We start from the raw sequence: 25,553 nt of genomic DNA on the forward strand, positions 1-25,553 counted from the left end.
ATATCTGGAAAATAACTAAATGATTGAGATGCATGCTGCCAGGTAATACCGTCTAGAATGATCATCATTCAGCTTATATGAACGGCTCTCCAGCCGTATTTTGTTTGACTGTGTCCCACAGAGCAACGACACAGCTCAAACATTAACCGGATAGGACGGATACCGTTTGTCCATCCTGTGAGCGATATGTGTGTTGAATTTATAAACCCTGTGTTCATTCACCGGGACTCCACACACACACATAGAAAAGAAGAAGGAGAAGCTTCCGCCTAGAGAAGGTGGGAGGTGTCAGGTGGTATGTGTATCCAGCCAATCAGGAGTAAGTGCGCATTGCGATCCTGTGCAGAAGGATTGTTTTATTAAAGGGTTGGTAGTGATCAATGGGAGAGTGGAGCTGTCCGCGGTGCTGAAAGTTACTTCATGATGGACTGCCCTTCAGCACTATGGACAGCTCCACTTTCATCACTCCCATTCAAAAACAATACACGAGCCTATATTCATCATAAAATATTAAATATATAAATTTTAAATCAGCTTCCAACTTTATAGTTGTTTAGTTTTTCATGGATGATGAGATGAGATATATATAAGAAAACGAGAACTTTACGACTCCAATGCAGCTGTGGCAAAGAAAGCCTTGTGAACGAACTGTGCAGCTCTGACTAAAATCCCACTACAAATACAAAAACATAACTCCAATATAGCCTAACAGCCCTAAGACTAAATTTGTTGCTGCTGCAACGCTGGGACGTGTGGATGATTGGGTTTCAGGCTTTGGTTTATGCCCCCACAGCTGCTCAATCTCGGGCAGTTGGCTGTATTTCCTCAGGGTGATATAACTCTTCTACTCCATTAATAACGCAGCCACCAGCGGTCACATCAATCTGTGGCTGCAGACACAGGCCCCGGTCATTTAAGTGCTACAGGCCTGCACGGTCACATGGTCGACGGCCAATGAGCTGAATGAAATCAGCACCTTGTAAATCAACGGTTGCAGGGTGTTTCCTGTGAAGTCGATAAATGGGAAATCAGTCAGGAATTTATGAATAGATTGATATGCGTTGTTTGCAAAAGCTAAATCACACCTGTGAGAATAGCATATCTTAAAGTGCTGAAATGTATTGGTGAAGTGATATGTAACCACAGTAGGAGAAAATACACCTTCTGTGTGTTTTAATTTATACTTTTAAATGTATTTATTTTTTATTCTGTTTGTGGCTACAGTTTCAGAAAGAAGTGAAGTAGTTTTTGTCAAAAGCTCGGCTCTGTTTGGTGTAAAAAAAAAAAAAAGTGCAGGTAGATCTCCAAATTTAAAAAAAAGAAAAGAAAAAAAAAGAGAGAGAGGCAATAATTCTGTAGTTTTTGTTGATTCTGATGAAATAAGGCTGGGCTTCACATCCCATGGTTGCAACCTTTTCATGACGTCGAGCCAGTTGTTTTGGTCCCCTCTGCCCAATCGGAGGATCCTCTCACATTCTACCGGAGCCGAAATGGGTCTATTCATGCAGCGGCACTGTCCTCCCGTAAGTACCATAACGCCCTTCGTCGGGTGCTCTGTGGTACCCGACTGCTGCTTTAAACAGCAGCACTGACATGGAAACCCCTTTGCAGCTGCAGAACGATTTCTTTCCAGAGCAGCAGTTCCAGCACTGTAAGTACCAGCACTACTGCGGGCGGGAGGATCGGCTCGTGAAGCAGCACGACCAATGCTGCACCTGCAATAACTGCACCTGCGATGCGAGAAAAAGCCTCGTCTTTCGCGGGACGTCGCCGACCACTGTGGGAACTTTAAGGACACCTTCGGAAACGTCTTCGAGGCAAGGTTGCCAGTACAGCGTCTGCGAGTTCACACCCTCTAGTCATGGTAGTTCATCCAGACATCATCATCCTCACCATCAGCAGCAGCATTGCCGCGATCGGCAGCGGGGCAGCCTGGGCAGCAGCCACAAAGACAGTAACTCCTACAATGAAATAGCCATGAGCAGCTGCAGATACAACGGCGGCGTAATGCGGCCGCTGAGCAACTTGAGCTCGTCCCGTAGAAACATACACGAGTTTGATTCCGAGTCCCAGCCTTTACAGCCCATCTCAGCCGCAGATGCGTCGGACACTCTAGTATCCAAGCCGGAGAATAATTCCACCACCCTGATGCCTTACGCATCGGGAGACGGAGGGGGAGGCTGCAGCCACAGCGGCGGTAAATCGGGTAAAAAGAAGAACCAGAACATTGGGGAAAAGCTCGGCCACAGGAGGGCCTTGTTTGAGAAAAGGAAGCGGCTCAGCGACTATGCTTTAATCTTTGGGATGTTTGGGATCGTTGTTATGGTTATAGAGACTGAACTCTCATGGGGAGCCTATGGAAAGGTGCGTATTTACCCAGAGCCCATGGCGCGCAGTCCCGTCTAGACCTAGAGTTAATTTAGTGGCATGCGACTGAGGGAGCGAGCCGTTTAAATTAAACAACTTCTGTCAAAAGTGTTAAAGAAAAACAGTCACTTTAGCAGCAGAAGTCTGAGCTTATTATAAAGTATACCAGTTAGTCACATTTCCAGTCACATGTAGGCCAGAAGGCCCACTGCTGTCCAACCATGAAGGGGAACCCCATAATACAAGAAGATATCATGTCAGCGTTTGTTGCAGTGCGCCTTACCAAACTGAATTTTTACTTACTTTTATGTGTAATTTTTGCCCAGATGTTTGTCACAGAAGTAACAGCTGCTTTACCATATAAGAATGTGATTTTATGTCATGATGCTGTGTGTTGTTTGGCTTTAGTGTTGTTGCTCTTTTCCAGGAGTCCCTGTATTCATTAGCTCTAAAATGCCTGATAAGCCTTTCTACAATCATTCTCCTGGGGCTGATTATCATATACCATGCCAGAGAGATACAGGTAATGTTGCAACACTTTCCTTATTCTTTAACTGATGTTAGAGGGTCATCTTACCATATGTCATCACATTTCATAAGTACTAATATTTAGCTATAAAAGTGCACTTTATATGATAACCAATAAGTTTAGCAGATTATTCCTTTAAGTGTTAGAAAAGATGTTTTTTACTGATTATCCATATGCTTGTGTAAGAAAGTGATTTCTCTGCAGCATGGGGCAGTGTAATTATTCATTGAAATTATATATGCAACATGAACATTTTGGATGGCTTTGACAACTTTATTTATTTTCACTTTTCATCATTCTTAGGATAAAAGCATCTCATGTTTGTTCTATAACTATAGTGTAAATAACACTGTAATTGCACAGAGGTTTTTGCACTGTAGATTGTAGTGTTTTGAAGCCACACTAATAGTTCATTATACATTTTGATAAGATTTAGAAACCCCTCACAGTGTTCAGTGGATGGATATAGATCGTCAAGCTCCCCTGAGACGTTTCAACACTTTCACAGTTTTATGACCCTGCCTCAGAGCATTGTTGCATTACTTACAGTTCCTCCTGCGCTTCAGCACTCGTGTCTTTGTTAAACAGCCACAAAATTAATGGCGCCACTTTCTGCAGGGTGAACGTATGTTTTCAGAAAGCTTTCTTTTCTTTTTTAATTAAATCAGCTTAAAAGGAAAACTTGAAAAGAAACACAGCTCAAGCATTTTTTATGCTGTTTAATCATGTTAATGGATTTTCTGACTTTTAAACAAGATGGTGATTTTTGAAAATGCCTTCAGATAAATTATATGAGCTGATCCATCTGTTTTCATCTTCATTCTTTTTCTCTATTAAGTCTTAGATTCAAGATGTAGAGTGGGCTTTTTGAGATACAAAAAAAAAAAAATGCCACATTTGGATAAAACATTAGGTTCTCATCTCTTGCATTAAAGGTTGAATTAGTCACAGTATATTCATCAGTCTTGTTGGTATATTTAGGACTTACAAGTCCCAGGGGAGTATCAGTCATTGAAATAGCCAAACAGTAAAACGTGTCGCCCCCTTCAGATGTCTCATTGTAAACCTTTCTTTATGAGGGATGATAGAAATGCACAGACATCATTACCATATTTCAATGCATAACAAAAGCGTTTTCATTTCCCTTGCAGACAGCTCCCAGTAGCTGTTTATAAATTAGAAAGCATACTGTAAGTTTGAATGAGTATCATATTCATTCTTCCCTCCCTCTGCCTCCACACCTTTTATTCTAATTCTGTGTAAATTAATCAATTCATAAACTGAGCTTTTTCACCTCTTGCTTGTACAAACTTTCCTTGATGCTAAATACTGTAACAATTCAGTTGTGACTAATATATTGCAAAGGCGCATTCCTCATCACGGCAGGTTTCATTTAGTTGAGTTTGATAACAGATTGTGTTGAATCGGTAGTCGTGCGTCAGTCCTAGGTTTACGGTCCCTGTTCACATTAAACCAGTGAAATGCTTAAGCACTGAATTATGCTACATAGTTTTGGTCACAGTTGACTGTATATTCCTATATTGTGACACAGAAACACAGGCGATGATACCCAGTTTTACAAAGTTTGAACCCTCTCTTTTACACATTAAAAATAGCTGTGAAGCAACATGATTTCCTTCATTCACAGATGAGCTGAAATGCTCCTTTTTGCTCTAAAACTAGCTTTTCTTTCCTTTCCTTTCATTGTCAGCAGCTGCACATTTGCCCCACAGCAAGGCTGCTCAGACCTCTTTGATCCAGACTCCTCTGACACTCACGTCAATATCCAAAACATGTTTCACCCTAGATAGCTCTCTCTTCACGAGGAAGACATTTTCTCCTTTGTTGACCTAGAAAACCTTATTAAGGCAATTGTTTGCCTCAGAGTTGATTACTGCAATGGACTTTTCACCACATATCCTCTCCATAGTCATTTATATACAATTTATTCAAAGCCTGAACACTCAAATGAATCAGAAAACATCATCACGTCACTGCAGTCTTAGTCACTCTTCGCTCTAAAGTTGATTATAAGGTCCTTCTTCTAATTCATCAAGTCCTTTGGAACAAACTAGCAGCCAGTTCCTGGAAACTTATTATTTAAATCAAGCTCATAGTGTTTATACTTCAACTTCCACCACACCAGCTGCTCCTTTCCTTCCCTGCCTAAGGGGCCTTTGTGCCTGTTGTTGCTAGTCTGTCATTACTTGGTTCTTGCAGGCTGACATATGCGCTTGCACGCACACACACACACACTCTAAATCTATCTTACTAATGACACAGACATGCACACACAGCAGCGTTGAAATGTGCGTGTTCCCTTCACATTTTCTCTGTGCTTCCGCTGTTTGCTGCTCAGTCCAGGCTTTTGTGACAAACTAATTTGATCAAAAGACGTCAACTGAAAAAAAAAAAAAAAAGTGATTTGAGTTCATGTGAAAATGTGATTTTGAAATGTGCCGTGTTGAATTTAAAGACCAGAATTCAGCCTCAAAGTGTGAAATATCACACATTGTCAGGTTGACACAGGGCTAAATGAAGACTGAAATGAACCCCCACAAATGAAAAGCCTAACTTATGATTTATTTTTGTCAGTGATAATGAGGTATGCAGGTGAAAATCTCAATTGTAAGTTGTCCAGAGTTCAATGTGACAACTTTCTTATGTTGTGTTTGACCAATAGACACTTCCAAACCTAAAGCTATTCAGAGATATTCAGTTCACATTGATATAAAACAGAGAAAGGCAGCAAAATCCTAACAAAGCAAACCCTGGGAGAAGCTGGAACAAGGGTGTTTGGAATTTTAGCAACCAAGAGTTATGTTCATTATAAATTAATCTCAATTAACCAAATAATTTTCGGCTTTGTGAAACACAAGATAACAGCGAAAAATGTCAATCGCAATCACACAGAGCTCAACGTGGCATCCTCAAACGTCTCGTCTGAGGATTTATCTTTTATGTTCTTCATACGTTTTTTACATTATTTTATCTGTTAGATAAATGTAGTGGAGTAAAATGTGCAACATTTCGCTCTGAAATACATTGAAGTACAAGTAGAAAGTGTTAAGTAGTTGAGGTCATGTACTTGGCTTTTTTTCCCCCACCACTGAGAAACTGGTGGAGTGTCCCTTTAAATTGTGACTCTCTGACCCTGAATTTCACTTAACCAAACACAAACCCGGTGACTATTTGACTCCGTTTTTATTTATATTATCACCTGGATGAAACATAGCACCAGAGATACTTTTAACACTCACACTGACCTCTGTTGTGCTCTTCAGTCTAATGTAAAATCCCAGGTTCACGACCCTCAATTTGTTTTTTGTTCAAACTGTAAATGAGGCCAAATTGTTGGTGATATTAGTGGAGTGCTTTCTAAAGTGCACTTTTCCATGTTGGAAATTTTGCTCCTGCAGTGAAATAGATTATGCATGCACATCCATGTGTACTCACAGATGCCTGTCAGATGCAGAGGCATAAGTCAAGATGATGAAGTATTTCTCCACCACTTCTAGCCCCTTAAAACTGATTTACTTGTCAAACTCGGTAAAGACTGTGCCCTCTCATTTTTACATGGTATAACAACAGGACGTCGGAGTGACTGAGAACTCGAAAGGTCAGGTCAGACAGGATAGATGTTGGACACTAGCTTTCGTTTGAATTGTTGAGGGACACATCTGCAGCGGCAGTGACAGGTGACACAGAACCAAGTGCATTAACAGAGGGAGACAGTGTGTCCATGTTTTGCTCAATGTCCTTAGGTTTGTACCAGCATGTATAATTAGGAGACATAATACCCTTCTTTGTACATACTGCTGTCATTCAAAATTCTGAAGCACATATCCTTTTATACCTCTCCTTCAAATGTTATCGGCCTGATTTAGTCCCAGTAATGTCTTTTGTTGACAGCTGGCGATCCGCCCGAGGAATTTTTAGACGTTTTTAGTTTAGTCGAGTTTGCTGTGTTGGCAGGCAGCGACTTACTGTACGAGTGGAAAGGGAGAGGAGTCTGAAGCTCCTTCCTGACTTTGATTTGTCATTGTCAAAGTCTGATATGAGCTATGAGCTGGGAGCATCTTCCTCGTCTCACGGCTAAGATGGTTGATGAATTCACCTTTTCCTCAAGCAGACAGAAACTGACATTTTGAAAGTTTTCTCTTCTTCTCACATCAAAGGCCTCTTGCCGAGGGGCATTTGTGTTAAGGCCATTGCTATGTCGCTGTACCTTGTGATGACAGTTCTGCTGAGTTTTCTCAAGCTAATGCAAAACGCTTTGGGGCCTGTTCTGTCTTTGATGTGTACTTTTGTGATAAAAGTCAGCACTGATGTTTCACAGTCGCCCAGTATTACATTTTACAATCTGCAGAAAAGATAAAATAACAACACATCGCTCCAACGCTGTGCCAGCGAATCCTGCCAAAGCCAAACTTGGCCGTGCTTGTCAGACCGCCCCTGGGTGGTGTGTATGTGTGAGAGATATGGTGTAACTGCAGGAGACGCTCTGCATTTCTCACAGTGAAATCTGTCCTCTACCTGAGACTCCAGACCGGAGTCAGATAACCACCACTGGCTGGTGACCTCAGTGTTTTCACTGAACATACAGGCTTTCAAGGGCAGAGACAGCCTCCCAAAGAGTTGAGCATCCTAAAGATTATTTATTGATGGCATTTACGAAATTGTGCTCTGCATGTGGCTTTAAACATGCAGCAAATTTTAGATTATTAATGTAGGCGACTTGGACACAACTGCGACAGTCTAAAGAAAGATTTATAAGAGCTTTTACTTTGGCGCAGAAAGGTTAAAATGACTTTGCTTGAAGAGAGGAATGTATATGCAAATGTGAAACTTAATTTCAGAAACAAAAGCAAACTGCAACAGCTTCAGATTTACTCAGCAAAGTGGCCTCTTAGTGGCTCACTTTGATATCATAAATAAAGCATTGCATTAATGTCTAATTGGGCTGAACCTCTCAACCTAATTCACTAATGAGATTGAGCGATTTCATTCTCAGTGACAAGATATATGTTCCCATCTCCACATTACACAGATTAAATATTGAGCTGGACTCCATTAGTTATATTGAGCGTAGTGAAACCAGTAACCAACCCAGCTAGCATCGCTGTTGAGCTCCTTGGAGACTGCACAGTATAGAGGCAGGACAAGCGGTAGGCGGGGAATGATCTCAGGACAAATTCAACTGCAGCGTCTCTCAACCTTACATAAATGAAACTGTCACATGACGAGCAGAGGACATGCACTCTTACTGATTCGACTGTATCTTATTATCCATCAAAAAACAAGCTGAATATCCAAGAAAAATCATCTGGATTTATCCTCATTCAAAATTAAACGCCGTAATGTTTGTTTTCTGAGATCTGTGGCACAATGCAGGAGTTTCATATATGTGCTTTTTTATTTAATGTCACTGTGAGGATACAGTGACGCCATTTTGGCCAATTGAGACTTAGTTTTAGGGTTGAGGTTAGGATGTGTCCCCACATGTACGGAGGGACAAACGTGCTTATGTGTCTCGGTCTGTGCATGTCTATATAATAAATGAGGGGCTATAAGGGCCACATAAGGCACATAAAAAATTAATGAAAGAAATAAAAGGGTCAGATATATCCTGTTTTTTTCCTCACCTTTCAGTTGAGGTATCTGGTCATGCAGATAGGTTTTGGTTTAAAATGTAATTAAATTTAATTAAATGTAACAGTTGTGTGGCTTTAGGAAAAAGAATATTACAACTCTTGGATAATTCACCACAAAATTATGTACAGAAATTCATGTTCCCAAGACAATGAGGCTTACTGACTTTGGTGATCCCCTGACTTTTCCTCTAGCGCGACCACTGCGTTGACACTTTTCGTGAACTTTGCGATGGTGCGAGCAGCACAGAGGAAATTCCATTCACTTCCACTGTGCTCGGGTGAGGGCAGCAATCTCTCTCAAAACCTGGACAGTAAAATGAGAAAATATATTTGTTGTAATTTAGATCCTTTAAGCGACTAACTCATCATTAATTAGTAGCATTTGTCCGTGCCCTTTACACTCTGATCAGTATTTTTCATCACATTCGTGTCAGTTTCAGCTTTGCTGATGCAGTTTGTGTGAGTTAGACAGATGTGATTTTCTGAGACCATACCCCCTTACTAGAATTTTACTAGAACTGTCTTTATTATTTATTGATTGTTTATCCTCCCTGCTTCAGTCAAAGGCAGTATTACAGGTTGACAGGGCTGAAAGGTGTGTTTGATTAAGGCATCATTTTTATTTTGGCTGTTGTGGAAAAATGATGGTGTCTCTGTGCACATAGCTTCTTGATTTATATATCTACCAAAATGCAATTAAACAATTGCTCACAAAAAATGTATTTGGGTTCAGATATTTTACGACATGTTTCTTGTTGCTTTGACAATCAGCATTTCATATGTGAATTTTGAAACTGCAGACTTCTAAGTTGCTTTCAACCTTTGTAGACATGTGTTTAGCTGTTAGTTCAATTTTAAAATCCCTTTTACTCGTGGTGTTTAAATTATTTGTCAGCCTCCTGTAACTAATTTAAAGGCTTCCTGACTCGTCAGCTTTTTCAATTTCCTGACTCTTCAGTGTCTTCCTCTGTAGCATATTCTGACGTGATGTAAACCACACAGTTTAATGTTTTTTCCACTGGAGATGGTTCCCCCACCTCTCTGTCATAACTGCTGGTTCTGCTGCTAGCATGGAATATTTGATGCTCTGAGGTAAAGGGCCCTTGAGTATTGTATTTCAGGTCATCCATTACCATAATTGCTTTTACCCACCAAGTAGGCTTTCCTTATGCAACCTGCGTTTAAATGTTTAATTACATTGTTTTGAGGTAACAAACTTTGTAACTGCTTTTGACAGGACAGGTTTGTTGTTTAAAATGTAAAATAAAACGCAGCTTGTGCTGTGTGCAAACAATAGATTTAGCTGCTTTCAGAGACCTAATTCTGTAAGTAAGAAACCGTGGCAGAGTGGAGTCACAGCTTGCGTTTCCATGTCTACATTACACTCACTTGGAAAGCTGAACAAGACGAGCTGTGGTTAGAGTTACACACTTCTCTGACACATGTCAGTTTGTTAAAGGAGCTCGGTGTCACTCATTTGATATGAACAACTGCCTCTGAAAATTTAATCCATGTGTTTTCTGTGTTTGGGGGAAACTTTGATTGTAGCTTTTAAATAAATATAAATGAGCTGCGGAACCTTTGTGGGGCAGTTGTGCCGTTTGTTCGGGGACATGTGTTAGCTGTAGCTTGCTCTGTTTATGTTGTTATGTGTCAGATCACTGACAGCTGATATTTCGTGTACGGTGGCTGTTGGACATATAATTGGCTCAGAGGCTCTAATGAGTGCACAGTGTTTGCTATTGTGGGTTCAGTGAAGTTTGTGTGTTAAAGCCTTTAAAGCTGTCAAACTGTAGTATGTGGAGCATTCATGTATGTCTGGGTGAAAAGTTGCAGCGTACAGCATTATTGATTTTCTGTGTGCTTTCTTTGTCCTTGAGTTGAACATGTTGAATGGGAGCTTTCTTTTCAATGTGAGAAATATGACTATTTCAGCGATTCTATTTTATGTAACATATCAGTGCTAAATTTACAATCTAGGTCACTGATCCCATTAGCCCTCCAGAACTGGGACAGTTTTTTACTTCTATAATGAGAAATTCCAAATTAAACTAAATGGAGACTAGTTGGCAAGATGCCGAGTCGTGATGTGTGCCTCCAGTGTGTGCTGAGCATTTTATTTCTCATAGAACTAAAACTGATGTTTGACTGATAAATCAACATATCAAGTATATTTTATACTTAAGCAGCCAAGGGACTGCATGAAAATTATTTGGGTGTGAAGGGGGCTGAACTTTATGTTTGACTGAACTTTATGTCTCAGGGTTATTTATATTTGGCTCGGATCTTGCCTTTGACATTAAATATGGCAACACCCACCCCTGTAAATTTAAGCCCTAATTCAAGCTTAATATTTTAATGAAACAATTTTTACATACCTAAATCCCAGATAAGGAGTTGAATTTGAATTTCATAAATTATGAAAAACCTGATAAACACACGTTGCATTTTGTTTACCAAGCACTCCAGCTGCTTTCTATTTCTGAACCAAGAGTTACTACACAGTCATTACCAGTGTTACTGAATAAGTGAAAGGGGCACATGCAGGCGAGGGGCTGTTGTTCTGTAATGATACAGAATAAAGGGAAGGCAACACTTTACAGAGATAATGTTCAATCACTACATCCACTGTTTCTCAAATCTGACATGTTGGCCGGGCTAGAGACTAGAAAATGAAGTCCTGATGCAGAGACATGATTGTTGTTGCTCTACATATGGCAGAATGGCCTTCGAGCCTCTTGCAGTAAAATCTGCAAAAAAGGATGAAATAAAATATAAATCTGGGACATGAAAAATTTAGATCTCCTCTTGCTCTCCCAAAAATTTCAGACCACCCTCCTTTCAGCAAAAATGAGGAAAATAACTTTCCTCCCCATTTCCTTTCCACCTCTGCCCCTATTAATTTCTGTACAGTCCTTAAGTTTAAAAAATGTATATTAAATTCTTCCTCACTAGTCTTCATGGGTAATGAAAACAAGTATTTGTGGAGCACACAAAAGTCACTGAAAATCCCAAACTGCACACTTTAAAGATGAGCTGAGCTGACAGATGAACTGACCTGAGCACAGTCCCGGTCGCAAGGATGCTAAACTGTAAGCAAAAAACATTGTATGTAAATATTCTGATTTTAAATCCTAAGATGTCACAGGACATCGTATAATTGATTACCAAGCATATGAGGGAGGTTTGTGACAAAATGTAATCATGTGCAGTTTTTCTTTCCTCTCCTTTAGAAAGGCTTCTGCTATCATAGCAAAAAAACAGCCACGAGGAAACCTCACTTATTTTTGCTGACAGCAACATTTTGTGGAATATCTACTGCCAGTTGTGATGGCCTGTACACAGGCAGAGGACACTGAGGTGATTGAGCGGAAAGAACCGGAGCAGCTGTGGAGGAATATCAGTGTGGCGTGTCAGAGAGAGGAATTATTTGACAAATGTAGGGGAAGCTAATACAGTTTGATAGTATTTAATCTGCAACACGCACCGGTACCTGTAAAGCTCTGTGAGAGGGGTAAGACTGAGATAGTGTATCTAGAGGCATGATCAGGGATCACTGTGAATTAGCTGGCGATGGTGGTCATGGGCTGAGCCATTAGCTCAGGGTGAATACACCGTGCAGTGAATCTTTTGAGAGAAGATGACTGCAGATTGGATTTAAAGTGATGAAGAGGAGGGAGGGGAAGAACAAGAGGAGGGACCAGCAGCAGCAGCAGCAGCAGAGGTGACCATGTGAGGAAGCTACAGTGAATGACGGAGGATGAGGTGGAGAAGAGTGATGAGGGGTGTTGAAATTCACCCACGCTGAAATCCCCAGTGAAATGGCCTACCTTCTGGTCGGGGTGGCCAGGCGATCGGAACCTAATGCTAATGTGGAGGTGGCAGATGTTCTCATCAGTATAACGCTTTGAAGTTGAAAATGCCACTGCATGCTGCTAATCTAACACTTATTTTTCTTATTCAGGGAGTCTGAAAACAATGAGAGAAACAGAGTAAGGGGGACATACATGGCAGAATTCAGTCCCAGAGTAATAGTCACACATGTGCACACATACTATTAAGCTTATTTAGTACAAATTGCATACTTTACATTAATTATTGCCATTAATTGTAGAATTTTAGAATTTTTAATTATTTTGATTAGGTCTGCAACAAATTGTTTTCATTATCCATCTGCTGATTCATTGTTTAGTCTGAGATGTCCATCATAACTTCTTGTTTTGATCAAAAGTCCAAAACCCAAACATATTCAGTTTACAGTGACAAAGAGAAGCAGTAAATCCTCCAAGTTGAGAAGCGGGAACTAGAGACTGTTTGGCTTTTTTCACAATTTTTAGAATGCCTGAAATAATTAATTGATTATCAAAATACATCGATTAATCAATTAGTCAGCTCACATTTTGAGTTACTTTCTGCCTTCCAGAAAAGCTGTTACAGACTTGAAACTTGAGGTAGGTAATTTATCACAATGGTTTTCTCACCATACAGACATAAATATGAAAAAAATGGTTACTACAAGGCAGGAAAACCACCTGAAAAATGAAAACACCATGGTATACTTTGGAAAATGCATTCTGAAAAAGAAATATTTCAGTCTTTCAACATTCATCCCATACCCTTATATCATGGTTCATTCGTTCAAGAACATACCGTCCGCCCTTTATCATATTAGTCATTTTTTAATCTTTTTTTTTTTTTCTCCAAATGTTCTGAGCACAGTTACTTGAATAAATTTTATACTGTGGAACATGGTCAGAAATACTGTGTATATAATATATATATATATATATATATATATATATATATATATATTTATATAAAAGATTTGTCTAAAATGGAGAAGAAATTACTATGGTCTAAAAAGTGTGATTCAAAAATGTGATTTAATGACCCAAGGCTATTTGTGACTTATTGTTTAATGGGTTTAATGATTTCCTGCAGCTTGCTGTGTCACCATGATGAAAATGTTAGCCTCACTGTGCCCTTTCCTTACAGTTATTTATGGTGGACAACGCAGCCGATGACTGGAGGATAGCCATGACATATGAGCGCATCTTCTTCATCTGCCTGGAGATCCTGGTGTGCGCCATCCACCCCATCCCAGGGAACTACACCTTCACCTGGACCGCACGCCTGGCCTACTCCTACGTGCCATCCAAGACGGATGCGGATGTAGACATCATCCTGTCCATCCCCATGTTCCTGCGGCTGTACCTCATCGCTCGTGTCATGCTGCTGCACAGCAAGCTCTTCACGGACGCCTCATCCCGCAGCATCGGTGCACTCAACAAGATTAACTTTAACACACGCTTTGTGATGAAGACCCTCATGACCATCTGTCCTGGCACTGTGCTGCTGGTCTTCACTATCTCGCTGTGGATCATTGCTGCATGGACTGTGAGAGCTTGCGAGAGGTGCCTGGATCAGTTTCTCACGCTATGCTGCGCTGCTCAGCATGAAACATAGATAAGGAGTAAAAATAGATAATGTACACACTTCTAAGCTCAGTCTGTGTCTGAGCATTAAGATAGAAAGATTTACACACAGTGTAAGAAAAGATTATAGCCCTACGGTACTCTGAAATTTAATCTCATAACCTACATTGGATTAAATCCTAATTCTTTCTTCTTTTTTTAAAATAAGAATTAGTCATTAGAGAAGCTGAAGTGCATCAGTTTCTGCAGGTGCTTTAAGGTTGGTCAACCTGTTGTATTTATTATTTATTACAGGTACCACGACAACCAGGACATAACCAGCAACTTTCTAGGAGCCATGTGGTTGATCTCAATCACGTTTCTTACCATTGGATATGGGGACATGGTCCCTAACACATACTGTGGGAAAGGAGTCTGCCTCCTGACTGGCATTATGGTGAGAAAAGCAGACTTCAGTTTTTTTTCTTTGCCAGCTTGTGAAACTGTTGAAAGACAGGAATACAGGAGGCCTTATCATTCCTTTGACTAATATGCTGCTAATATTCAATGACAGGAAAAAATAGTGGCCAAGCAAATGAAATAAGTAAAAATCCACATTGTGCAATTGTGCCTGTCCATTCTTGTTATTTCACAGGGTGCTGGCTGCACTGCTTTGGTGGTGGCTGTGGTTGCAAAGAAACTGGAATTAACCAAAGCTGAAAAACATGTCCACAATTTTATGATGGACACCCAGCTAACAAAAAGAGTAAGTGAGCACTCCACATTAAGTTATTTGACATCACAGATATCCCGCATTCTTAACCAAACATGTCCTTTTTTTGGGCACCTTAGGTGAAAAACACAGCTGCGAATGTTCTCAGGGAGACATGGCTCATCTACAAGAACACCAAACTGGTGAGGAAGATGGACCACGCCAGAGTCAGGAAGCACCAGAGGAAATTTCTCCAAGCCATTCACCAGTAGGTACCACGCCATTAACCCTGATCTCGCCAGTCATGTCGGTTTAATATCTTCTTATCCAGCAGTGTATTTACATGATTCACCAATGCTACACGAACCTGAAATCTGAATTGTTTGACACCTGTAGCAAAAATATTTTGCTCATACCATTGCAAGATCTTTGTGTATCATGACCATGTTTCACCTGGCTTGACTAACTTTAAATTTGCAGATGTGGTAAAGAGTTGGCCTGTTGATTCAGCATCGAAACGAATGGTAAAATATGCAGGGGACTAAATTTATGCAAATATTATTCACTGATACACTAGAGGTTCTTGTAATTCATTTATTTTTAAACAGGCTAGGAATTGCCAGCATGAAAGAGACATATCTTATCTGTGTAAAATGGTGTTTTCTCTGAATGAGATTTGGAAAAAATTTCCATTTTCCCAGAGTTACTGCGGAAACAGTGAATTTTTCAGCAGCCACAGTTTCATAGAAGTATTCCCGAAAAAAAACAATAAAACAACTAATTTTACCTTGAAATATTCCAGAGTTACAGAATTCACAGCAGTATGATATTGATCTCGCTCTCTTTACCCCCTCTCTCTCTCTCCTCTTGCTGTCAGATTGGCTTTTGTGTGTCTCTCACTGTGAGTCAGATGTCAGGCTGACCTCAGGGCTGATACATGTGGGTTTCTACTTTTCTAGCGGCTGGTCAGACACTTACCTGTCAGCTAGTCTTTTAGTGCATCCCCAAGGACCCCAAAAGTGCTATCTAACTCCAGTATTGATCTTAGCCTTGCCTCATCTCGTTTTTCTTCAACCTACAGTGCTTACATGCACACCTAATCTGTGGCGTGTTTCAGGAACTGGAACTCAGCTCCGTGCTGTATTAAAAAAAAAGTAACTAGATGCACAATGACTTTATTGTTATGTAGCTTTATGCTCAAGTAAAATGTCCCTTTTTTATATGTTTGTTTCATATGCTTTCTGTGGTTTTATGTATGTATATGGGTCTTTGTGCTCTCCTGTGTACAACTTTGATTTGCTCATGGATCTTTTGAACACACATTTATGTTTGAAAGACATTAGGATGTGTAATTACAAGGTAGAGAATCTCATAAACTGTCTGCTGCTGCAACCCGCATCCAGATTTGTGCCATTTAATAGTCTTTTGTCATGGTTGCTTTGTCAAGTCATTATGTCCTTGCAGGCGATTTGCAGCGGTGGTGACAACGTCTCATGTCCACCTCTTGTTCTCTAGGACAGCCTAATAAGGGAAATCCCTCTGAGCTAAAGCTAAATCTATAAAGAACCAGATTCGGTGGGAAAAAGTCACGTCCAGCTCTGTGCGCAAGGACAAATACTCAGCATGGTTTCAGCACTGTCCTCTTATAAAGATTTTCTTTTGTCTCATGACGTAGTGTGTTTCACAGGCCTTATCTGAGAGAGTTTTAAGTGTTGCCTGCAGCCAATGTGCTGGGTGTGTGACACAAACTCGGGATTGAGATGAATGTAGGACAGGAAGTTGCCTGACAGCGAGCAGATCGCTCAAGTGGAGGGCTGGAAAAGGCCTACAGCTGTCCTTGACCTGTCATGAGGCGATATCAAACATCAAATCAGATATCATCGTGCCGGTTTCCTCTGGTAAAAGCTGCAAGACCGCGTGTGAAACTCACTCAGACATCATCATCACTCACAGCAAAGGATATGAGGTGTAAACAGTTGTTAAATGGCACCATAGACGCTTTGAGGCACTGTCTGTGTTGGTGAACACTTATAGACGTCACGTTAACAGGAAGGTTGTACTTTGTATATTTCTGATAACCAGCACTAGTGTAGAGAAAAGGGATTAGACTTGGAGAGCGAGCTAAGCTGCAGCTACAAGAAACAGTCCAAACATCGCAAGATAACACACAGGTTGCAGGAAGAAGTAAGTCAAGCAAATATGGTTGCTGCTGTTCAGACGTGAGGCGACAGAGAGTATAGAGATGAGGGGTTACAGCAGCCAGTCCTGAGCAAACAGATTTTGCCATCTGAATATGTTTATATGATGTTGTAATAATTCATTTGTCTACTTCATGTTTCCTTTTTTTCCTGTTTGTGTCAACACAATGAAAATAGAGCTCGAAAGTAAGTCTTCGCCTCACACGTAGATACAGACCTGTTGTGTGCATGCTAACGAGAGCTTGTCCTTGAACCCAATAATGTGACTAAAAAAATTACACTCCTTCATTTGATAAGTGAAATTCATGCCGCAAAAAAATGTTGTTTGCAATGACTGAATTGTTTCACACGACACAATCTTAATTTTGCCAGATAAATTCATTTAAGGTGCTACAAAGGTCTTTTGTTTGTTTTTTTTATTAGATGACTGTTCAACTGAGTAGCCTGTCAATTTTATAAAACACACCACAGTCTCACATTCAATCTTCAGCATTTTGTGTTGCAATCACAGCTTTAAATAACCAGCACAAACACCCTTTAGACGTTATTATTCAGTGGACCAATGCTGCACATTGTGAACACACCCACAAATGCATATTAAGTGAATTTCAATTATCAGTGATGGAGGGTGTTTTTCTTTCCATTTCTGCATGGATGTGATGAGAATTTGATCTTTAATCAGAAAGCCACTGATTAAACTCCAATCAACTGTGCTTTCACTTACCGAAGGATGACGACTAGAGCTCTACAGGAGGCAGACCCGCAGTAACACAAGTATAATATTTATGATATCCCTCAAGTCATGTTATACAACTTATGTCATGCTCATACAGATCAGGGCTCAGGGTCATCTTTCGGCGTGTGGAACCATTGTTACGCCTGTTACTACATCTGCAGCCACATTTCCTCCATTTCTCTGTTGGATGACACTTTAGCAAAGACACTGATCCGGTGTTATCATGGCTGGTAAACAGTATCATAAGAAGGACATTGAGCTGTCATGCATCTCTGCCCTAACAGGAATAAGCAAAATTAGCGATAGACACAGCTGAAACACTCCTGAGGTTATCTGTTTGGTGCATTTTACCACACCACAGGCAAGATGTTGCAGTATGTGTTAGGCCACAACAGCTGTTCAGTCAAGCGTCTCGGTCGGTACAGCTTCCCTGTGGGAACGCTGTCCCTTCCCAACCACAAGGTTGAAGTGGGAATCATAGCGAGACACAGGAGAGTGAGTGCTTGTTAGCTCAGAGATCAGTGGATTGGAGAAACGGGAAAGTGACCTGAGAGGAAGGTCAGGGTAAAGCCTCCGAGCAATCCCGTTTGTGCCTGAGAGGCTGCAAACTGTGACTGACGGCATGAAGCTGTCAGCAGGGACGGACAGGAATAAAGAAAAAAGAAAAGGGCTGCAGAATGTTCACCCTGTCCATTACACCCGAAGAAAAATTAGCATTTCTTTCCACAATGAGGTAAACGGAGGTCATGACAAAAGAAAGCAAGTCGGGAGGGTAAAAAATATGGCACAGCACTAACTGAGATTGCCTTAACAGATTTAGTGGGGTATTGAAAAGCTTAGCGTAGCCGTTTTCCCCTGATGAATAGCAAGCAGATTTAGAGTGCCCATTCAAAAGCAGAGCTGCCCATGAGGAGTGATTGACTGAGGGAAAGAGACATATAGACTATAAAAGACAGGGCATGTATGCTTCCTTGTCGTGACCTCAAGCTGCCCTCCACTTCGACCTCATTTGACAGCTATTGGTCATCCAACTGTGAAATGTATATTTCTAACAGGTCTTACATCAAGTGCAAAACCATTTGACATTGGATATCTAATATCTTTCATCATTTTAGATAGACTACTTCCTTCTTTTTTTCTTTCATTCGATCACTTGAATAAGAAAAGTGCTGTTTTACAATAGTATTCTGCACTTGTCTTTAGAGTCTGCTCTGTATGAAGCATTTCGGTCTTCAGCTGTCAGGACATCTTTCCTTGCCTGTAGTTTTCTGTAGTGACTCCTGTGGCACCCTCTGTTGGTCTAACCTGTCATCTTCGCTCCACATCTGCCTGTCTTCAGGAAACAGAGAAATGATCCTGCATTGCATGAGAATGGGTGTATATCGGCTAATTAGCAGACTCCCCAAGGGCCCCTGAAATCCCTTCTCGATCTTCATCACATACAGGACCTAATGATCACCTCACACCGCATTCATGGCTCAGTTAGTTATAGTTTTTATTATTATGATTTTTTTATTTTTTTTATTTTTTTAATCAAAATCTAAAATATTGGCAAACTTGCCATCTTGATATCATTCTGTTATTGTGCCCAGTGTAATTTAGCATGCGTGGGTGAGTCAGGGCAAAAAAAAACCCTCTTTAATATCCTGAGACCACGTGTGGTCGACACTCTACAATACTGCACAGTAGCTGTTTTTGAGCCCCCTGAGAGAATGAGTAAAACAGGCTGTAGGAGCTTAATCAAACAGGAGATGTGAATTATTTAAGCATGTTGTATGGAGTAGGCAAGTTATTTTATGCAGACTTCTGGTTGCTAAAAAAAAGTGGGCCATATCGCAGGTTATTTAATCTCACAATTTAACTGTCACTGGGAAAATAATGTCCTTTATGAATTCTTAGAACAAGCTTTAATCAACAAACAAATTGTGAAAACTTCTCTCATTTCTGATGTCATGTTTTTTTAATGTTTATACAGGAAAGTCTCTGAAGGAAAACACTTTATAGAGAACAGTGTTTGTTATCTGTGGGTTTTTAAGTGATAACAAAAATTCACAGAACTACGAAAAAAGAGAAAAGTTGGTTTAACCAGAAGGCGAACTTTAAAAGGTACAAGAGTTCTTTGTTACTTTAGTATGGTTGTATGTATTGGTTGGTAGGATGTAGAGCTGGTCTCATTCTCCTCAGTGGCAGCTCCCCCCTCCCCCCTCCGTGGTCTCCTTTCCACTTGCATGCAGCTCAACCAAACAGACTGACCCTTGCAATCCCTGCATTCTCTACACACATCTTGTGCATGAGGAGTGTTCTTCATGTGTATGCCTTTGTGTGCGCACAAATTTAAAAATGATTTGAAAAAAAAAAAAAAAAACTTCTGATAGCGTTAATTTATTGGGTTCTGAATGGTCTTGTGTTCAGATTGAGAAGTGTTAAAATGGAGCAACGCAAGCTGAATGACCAAGCAAACTCACTAGTGGACCTTGCTAAGGTAAGCTAGACTAACAGTCTACTGCTGCATTGTACATTAGGATAGACAACTATCCTCATAAGCTTCATTCCTTTGTGTGATTGAATTCAATGCATGCTGGTTCACTCGCTGAATTAGTTGTGTTTTCTAATACAATCAAAGTCTACAGGTGTCAAATAAACAGACAGGCTTTTCAAAAGGTGATTAAAAATAAATCTGTGTGATAATTCTGGTTCACCTAAGCTTTGGATCCTTTGGGTATGAAATAATAACTTAATAAATTTTCTTTCACAGTTCAAATTACTATCCCCAGGACATGTTCGCCTGAAAATTACTAACAAGACTCACTTTTGTCTATGCAAAAACCAAATGCAGTTTTTCACTTAATGCATTCTCTAATATTTGTCTCCAGATGCGCTAAACAGAAGTTGACAAACCTTAGGGAAAGACCAGGCAGAACGCCAGCCTGACACAGCAGAAACAGTAACCTGGGAAGGGAGACACACTGTGATCTGATGATTCAGCCAGAAGTAAAGGCAGAGAAAGAAAGGAGAAGAAGGCAGAGGGCTTTGACATTCAAAAGTACACCACAGTCAAACTGGATTCAGGCCAGCGTGCCATGAAAGGTATTAGTTAATATTGCCCAATCACCTCCTGCTGTAAAACAGTAGCCAGAGCCAGGATGTGACATTGGATAAGGTGGCTTGTAGCCAGTGCCACTCAGCAGCCTCTTTAATCATTGTTATAAGAGTCCGACGCCATGAGAGGGCAGTGTAGCTCTTCGTGCTCTCAGTGGAAAGATGGAGCTAAATAGAGCTGAACATATCACTGGCAGCTGCATTGCCTCTGCAGTGCAATGTGAAATTCCTCAGATCACAGTGTTTCCCCTTAACTCATTATCTCCTTTACAGTCTAATATAAAATGTGGTTTCTCATTTAAATGATGCAGTTTTTTCCCCACAGCATCGTCTTCACTTTTGCTTTTCAGGCTGAATTACATGTCCTCAAATTGCAAAATTGCTCACTCAAGCTGCTGTTTGTAACAATCTCTGCACTCTCCTCTCTCTTTTTCTCCCCTTCTCTTGTCCACAAATAGGTTGATAGTGTCTGGTGTTGACAGGGGTTGAAGTGGATCTGTAATAACCGCATATATTCTTGCTCCATCAGTAACATCCTCTGTTCATGATATTTGTTTCCTCGTGGTGTAGTAGGCCTCTTTTCTTGCTCTCTAACATTTTATGTCATCACTATTTATCGTGTTCATGTTTCATTTCATGATTTACAGATGAAGCCTAGACTTGGTTTAGTTCAGTTCTGCATGTAGACCCGTGCCTAGCAGCAATGAAATTCTCCGTCAGAGGAAGAATAACATGTGTATAAGATAATATATCATACATGAACAGTTTAAATGCTGAATTTCATTTCTAATCCACAGAAAAATCTTCACAGAAATAAAGTATTGGATTAGTGTTGATGTAAGTAATACAACACAGTGAAAGCCTTGTTTCCACTAGCTGTCAGGCTGAGCAACGTCAGTACTACTTTAGTCCTCACTGATTCACATAAACAACCTATCCCATTATTGCTGCCTCAAATCAGAAGAGGACAAGGTAAGTGATGGATGGTATCGCCTCTACGCTGCCAGGGATTATTAGTCCTCTGCTGAATAATACCTTAGAAACCGCCCTCCAGCAGCAACACTCCTACTCTTTACCCAAGAAGTGACACAGATTCAGCGTGTGTTGACTATTTTTTAACACTGAACCTCGGTATTAAAAAAAAAAAAAAAAAAAATCGTAGCTGCACTGTATTTTTAAAAAGTCTGTGAACAGATGGTTGATGCATCAAAAGAGCAAAAAGCTTCATGCAAAGTCAGCAGGCACCTTTTCTGTCTCCTCAAGGTCATAGACTAATGTACTCTGGCATGATTATGAACTCTCGTTAAGTGTTCATATAAAGTCAGCCCTTCTTTAGCTAGCAGGAAATGTGCTGGTTCTCAAGGTTGTAGCTACTGAGCATAAAAATAACTTAACCTGATGATCCTCTGTTCTTATTTTAAATGTGGGATTGACTTTTCTGCTTTCAACCTCTGATCACCCAAAAGTAGAGGACAATGGGACAGTCTGCTGGGAAACTGCAGCCACCAAAATAGATAGACGGTACTATAATAGACGCATTTACCTTGACTTGTAAAATTTGATTCCTCAGGTTGGCTGGGTTTTCATGTTGATAACTTGAGGTTTATTTTTCAGCTCTGCCTTAATCAATACCCATTTGCCTATATTTAAGTTGTAAGGGGCTCTTGTTTGCTGTTATTATTTCTCCTGTTCCTACTGGGGCATGATGACATGCCCTCTTAGAGCTATTTCAATATACAGTACGTGATGAGGGACAAAAGCCACAGTCCTTCAATGCAAAAATGCAATTAAAAGTTCATTCAAACTTAATATGAGGTCTCAACACTCTGGTTTAGTTAAATATCCCGGATATCCACCATAGCTTTTTTTAGTACAAAATTCTGTTTTTATTTCACTTGCCCTATGTTTCGGCATAGCAAGAAAATACAGGTCACCGAAGACCAAAGACGATATTTTACTAAAAACACAGTAACTCTGGAGGAAATGATAAGTTCTGTAGAGATCGTCACTCCCACTAGATGTTGCACGAGACCACCAACAACTCAGACCAAAACAAACACTTCTTCAGCCACAATCCTCCCTCCATTCATGTTCTCATTCAGCCAGGTGATACAAAGCCCAGTGAAAGTGGCCACTAAACACACAACAAGAGGCACAACTGAATAAAGTTACCCTGTGTACACGAGAGACAACAACAACAAGCCAGCCACAATAATTAGCCCACGTTGACATTGCCGTGATATGCTCCACAATAATGCTAGTAGCAAGCCAGCTGGCAACACCAACATTTGCCAAACGAATTCATAATACTTGTTGCAGCAAGTTAGCTAATGTTATCGTGGCTTCTGTAGCTGGTCACGACTGAAAACAGACATGTAACATTAAATAGCCATAAAGTTACTTACACATCGACGAGAAGAAGAGCCAGTTCCGAGTCTAGTTGGAGCCTTTAGCAGCTAGTAGGGGTCTCAATCTTGGTACAGCCATATCGGTATTCCTCCACAGTTGGACTGGGAAAGAAGTTCAACCTTGGACTTATACTGGGACCGTCCATACGAATGAGGAGCCGGTAAAGATACTAACTAAGCAGGTAAAAACTTTAAAACTTTGTGGATGTTTTGAAGGTCCACCAGCTGGCCGAGATTTGAGCTGGTAGGTCCCACGTGCTCTGGTCTTATCTCTTTCTTTGTTAGAGGCCTTTTTAGCTGAATAAGTGGTTTCTGCAGTGGAGGAAACTCTGGAAGATGCTTTCACCTGAATGCTGAGTACTGTAGTGCCATCTAACCTGTGGGCGGTCCCTGCGTATTTGTAAAGGTGGGGAGTGACTGTGGACTTATAGTTTAACTGGAGGGACTACATGCACTAACACGCACGCGCCATTCCGCATACCAAAACCAAGAACAGAGAAACTTTATAAAAGAAAGAAAGATTATAAAACACACCGAGGGGATGTGACTTCATTCTCTGCTCAGGGCGCCATTACTCCACTATATTTTTTACATTGAAAATTAATTGCTGCTGAATTATTGTTTAAAATATTGTTTACAGAACCTTTACCATGATTTGTCAAACTGAGATTGAGATTGATTATTTTCATTTTAACTTTACAGTGCATTTTACACAGTGACTGTGGATTTTGTTCCCCATCACTCACACTGAAATTGCTTCAGAAATTTAAATCTCAAGGCAACAACTGCAATGACCAATAATGCTTGAAATTAAAAAAAAAAAAAAAAGTTTAGGCTATTGAAAAGATACGAATGTATTCATTAATAATTTTTCTGTCAGACAATGAACAGTTGTTAATGGACTCTCTAAACATTTACATTTTTCTGCCGTCTGAACAGGATATGTTGAGGAGTGAATCTTTTAATGTGAAGCTTCCTTTCCTCTTCTTTTCAGAATAATCTGATAACTCGCTTTCAGCTGTACATGTACTGACGTATTGAAGAAGCTTGTGTTTTTATCTGTAAACTGTTTGCTAATACTGGACACATATAGCATTTTCAGGTTGTCCATAAAAAATAACAACAAATTGGAAAATGATCATGTTAAGTGTGTCTCCTCTCCCTTGTTCCAGACTCAGAACATCATGTATGACATGATATCGGACTTGAATGAGAGAGGAGAGGACATGGAGAAGAGGATTGCGTTGCTGGAGACAAAGCTGGAGACTCTACTGAGTAACTTGCAGGCTCTGCCAGGACTCATCAGCCAGGTCATCAGCCAGCAGCACAGGGACTTCCTGGAGGTTCAGCTCCAGCCTTATGACAAACACAGCCCTGAGCGCTCACAGTCAGTGTCCCGACGGAGGTCGTCCTCCACAGCACCACCCACCTCCTCCGAGAGCAGCTAGAGTCCAAGGGGAATGCCTCCACTGAAGACTTTTGCCATCATATGGCCAAGTTGCATTTATCGTAAAGCCTTATGGTTTCAATAAGTATTATCCAAATTCTGATGACAGAATCCAAGATACTGGGGACAATGCATTTTAATGGATAACTTCATGCTGTTATTTGTTTTTTATTACCTCAAAAGATGTTGTTATCCTTGCTCTGGTGACAAGACCTCAAATAATGGCGCTTCCCTCGGTAAAAACTAAAAGGCCTATCGATGGGGCTATGATAAGAACTCTACTCCATCTCTATGCAGAGGTAGCCAGTTTTAGGTGGCAAGGTTACCAAGTGTGAAACTATTGCACTAAAATAGTGCTTCTCACAGACTTTGTGCTTCTGCGGGCTTGATTCAGTTGCCGTGTTCCTCAAAGCAAACTGAGAAACCACTGAGAAATCAGTCAGGGAGAATGACAGTGATATTGAGGAAAAGTGCTGTGTTTGATGGCCTGGAGTGAACTGATAGCAGAAGGCAGATGAAAATCACTCCTACACAGTGTCACTCAGAGATAACTTAAAAAGCTTGAAATGAGGGAAAAAAGCATATATCTTTTAGGTTAGAAACAGCATCAACTATAGTGGTTTTCTTTTTGCAGAGTGCCCCTGTAGAATGACTATTTTTGGGGCGACGTTGCAAATAATTTAATCCTCTAGTCAAAATGAATGCATTAAAATCTGTACTTGCACTTACTTTTTAATCAATGCACTTCAATGCTGACTGACATATGATATAAAGATGCGTTGCTCATTAAAAGAAGAACATTTGAGATGTTTGGGCATGGGTTTATTATTGTCAGTTCTCAAGTTGTGGCCAGTGTTGATGAATCAAGTCAAAGCCCTTTTTCTGTTTTTCACAAAGAAGCATTAACTTAGACCTGCAGAGGTCTACAGAAATGTACTGAGTGATCACAAAATCAGTAATTAGCCCTTGTCTTGCTGTGTCTCACCTCC

The 25,553-nt window shown here is 40.4% G+C and overlaps 1 protein-coding gene across 2 annotated transcripts; it reads left to right on the forward strand.

The window, feature by feature from the left end:
* Nucleotides 1-1,491: 1,491 nt before the first annotated feature.
* Nucleotides 1,492-25,543, forward strand: kcnn2 (potassium calcium-activated channel subfamily N member 2). Of its 2 annotated transcripts, XM_023424039.1 has the most exons (9): nucleotides 1,492-2,364; nucleotides 2,795-2,890; nucleotides 13,546-13,964; nucleotides 14,280-14,421; nucleotides 14,620-14,730; nucleotides 14,817-14,944; nucleotides 17,052-17,060; nucleotides 20,023-20,092; nucleotides 24,290-25,543. In XM_023424039.1, exons 1-9 carry the CDS (start codon nucleotides 1,594-1,596, stop codon nucleotides 24,563-24,565), a joined length of 2,022 nt encoding a protein of 673 aa, XP_023279807.1. In that variant the 5' UTR covers nucleotides 1,492-1,593; the 3' UTR covers nucleotides 24,566-25,543. The 2 variants fall into 2 exon arrangements, with proteins under 2 accessions (XP_023279807.1, XP_023279810.1); XM_023424042.1 differs by lacking the exons at nucleotides 17,052-17,060; nucleotides 20,023-20,092 and having other exon boundaries at nucleotides 24,290-24,402.
* Nucleotides 25,544-25,553: the final 10 nt, after the last annotated feature.

This window comes from Seriola lalandi, unplaced genomic scaffold (assembly GCF_002814215.2).
Source record: "Seriola lalandi dorsalis isolate HSWRI2012SDOR001 ecotype SW California unplaced genomic scaffold, Sedor1 jcf7180002054697, whole genome shotgun sequence".
In the NCBI taxonomy this organism is placed as follows: Eukaryota; Metazoa; Chordata; class Actinopteri; order Carangiformes; family Carangidae; genus Seriola; species Seriola lalandi.

Bases quoted from the DNA above. Each gene is read 5' to 3' on its own strand.
- kcnn2 (XM_023424039.1), top strand. From the start codon at position 1,594: ATGGAAACCCCTTTGCAGCTGCAGAACGATTTCTTTCCAGAGCAGCAG. The intron at 13,965-14,279 runs GTGCCTGGATCA...TATTTATTACAG, and splicing joins ACTGTGAGAGCTTGCGAGAG to GTACCACGACAACCAGGACA. The intron at 14,731-14,816 runs GTAAGTGAGCAC...TGGGCACCTTAG, and splicing joins ACACCCAGCTAACAAAAAGA to GTGAAAAACACAGCTGCGAA.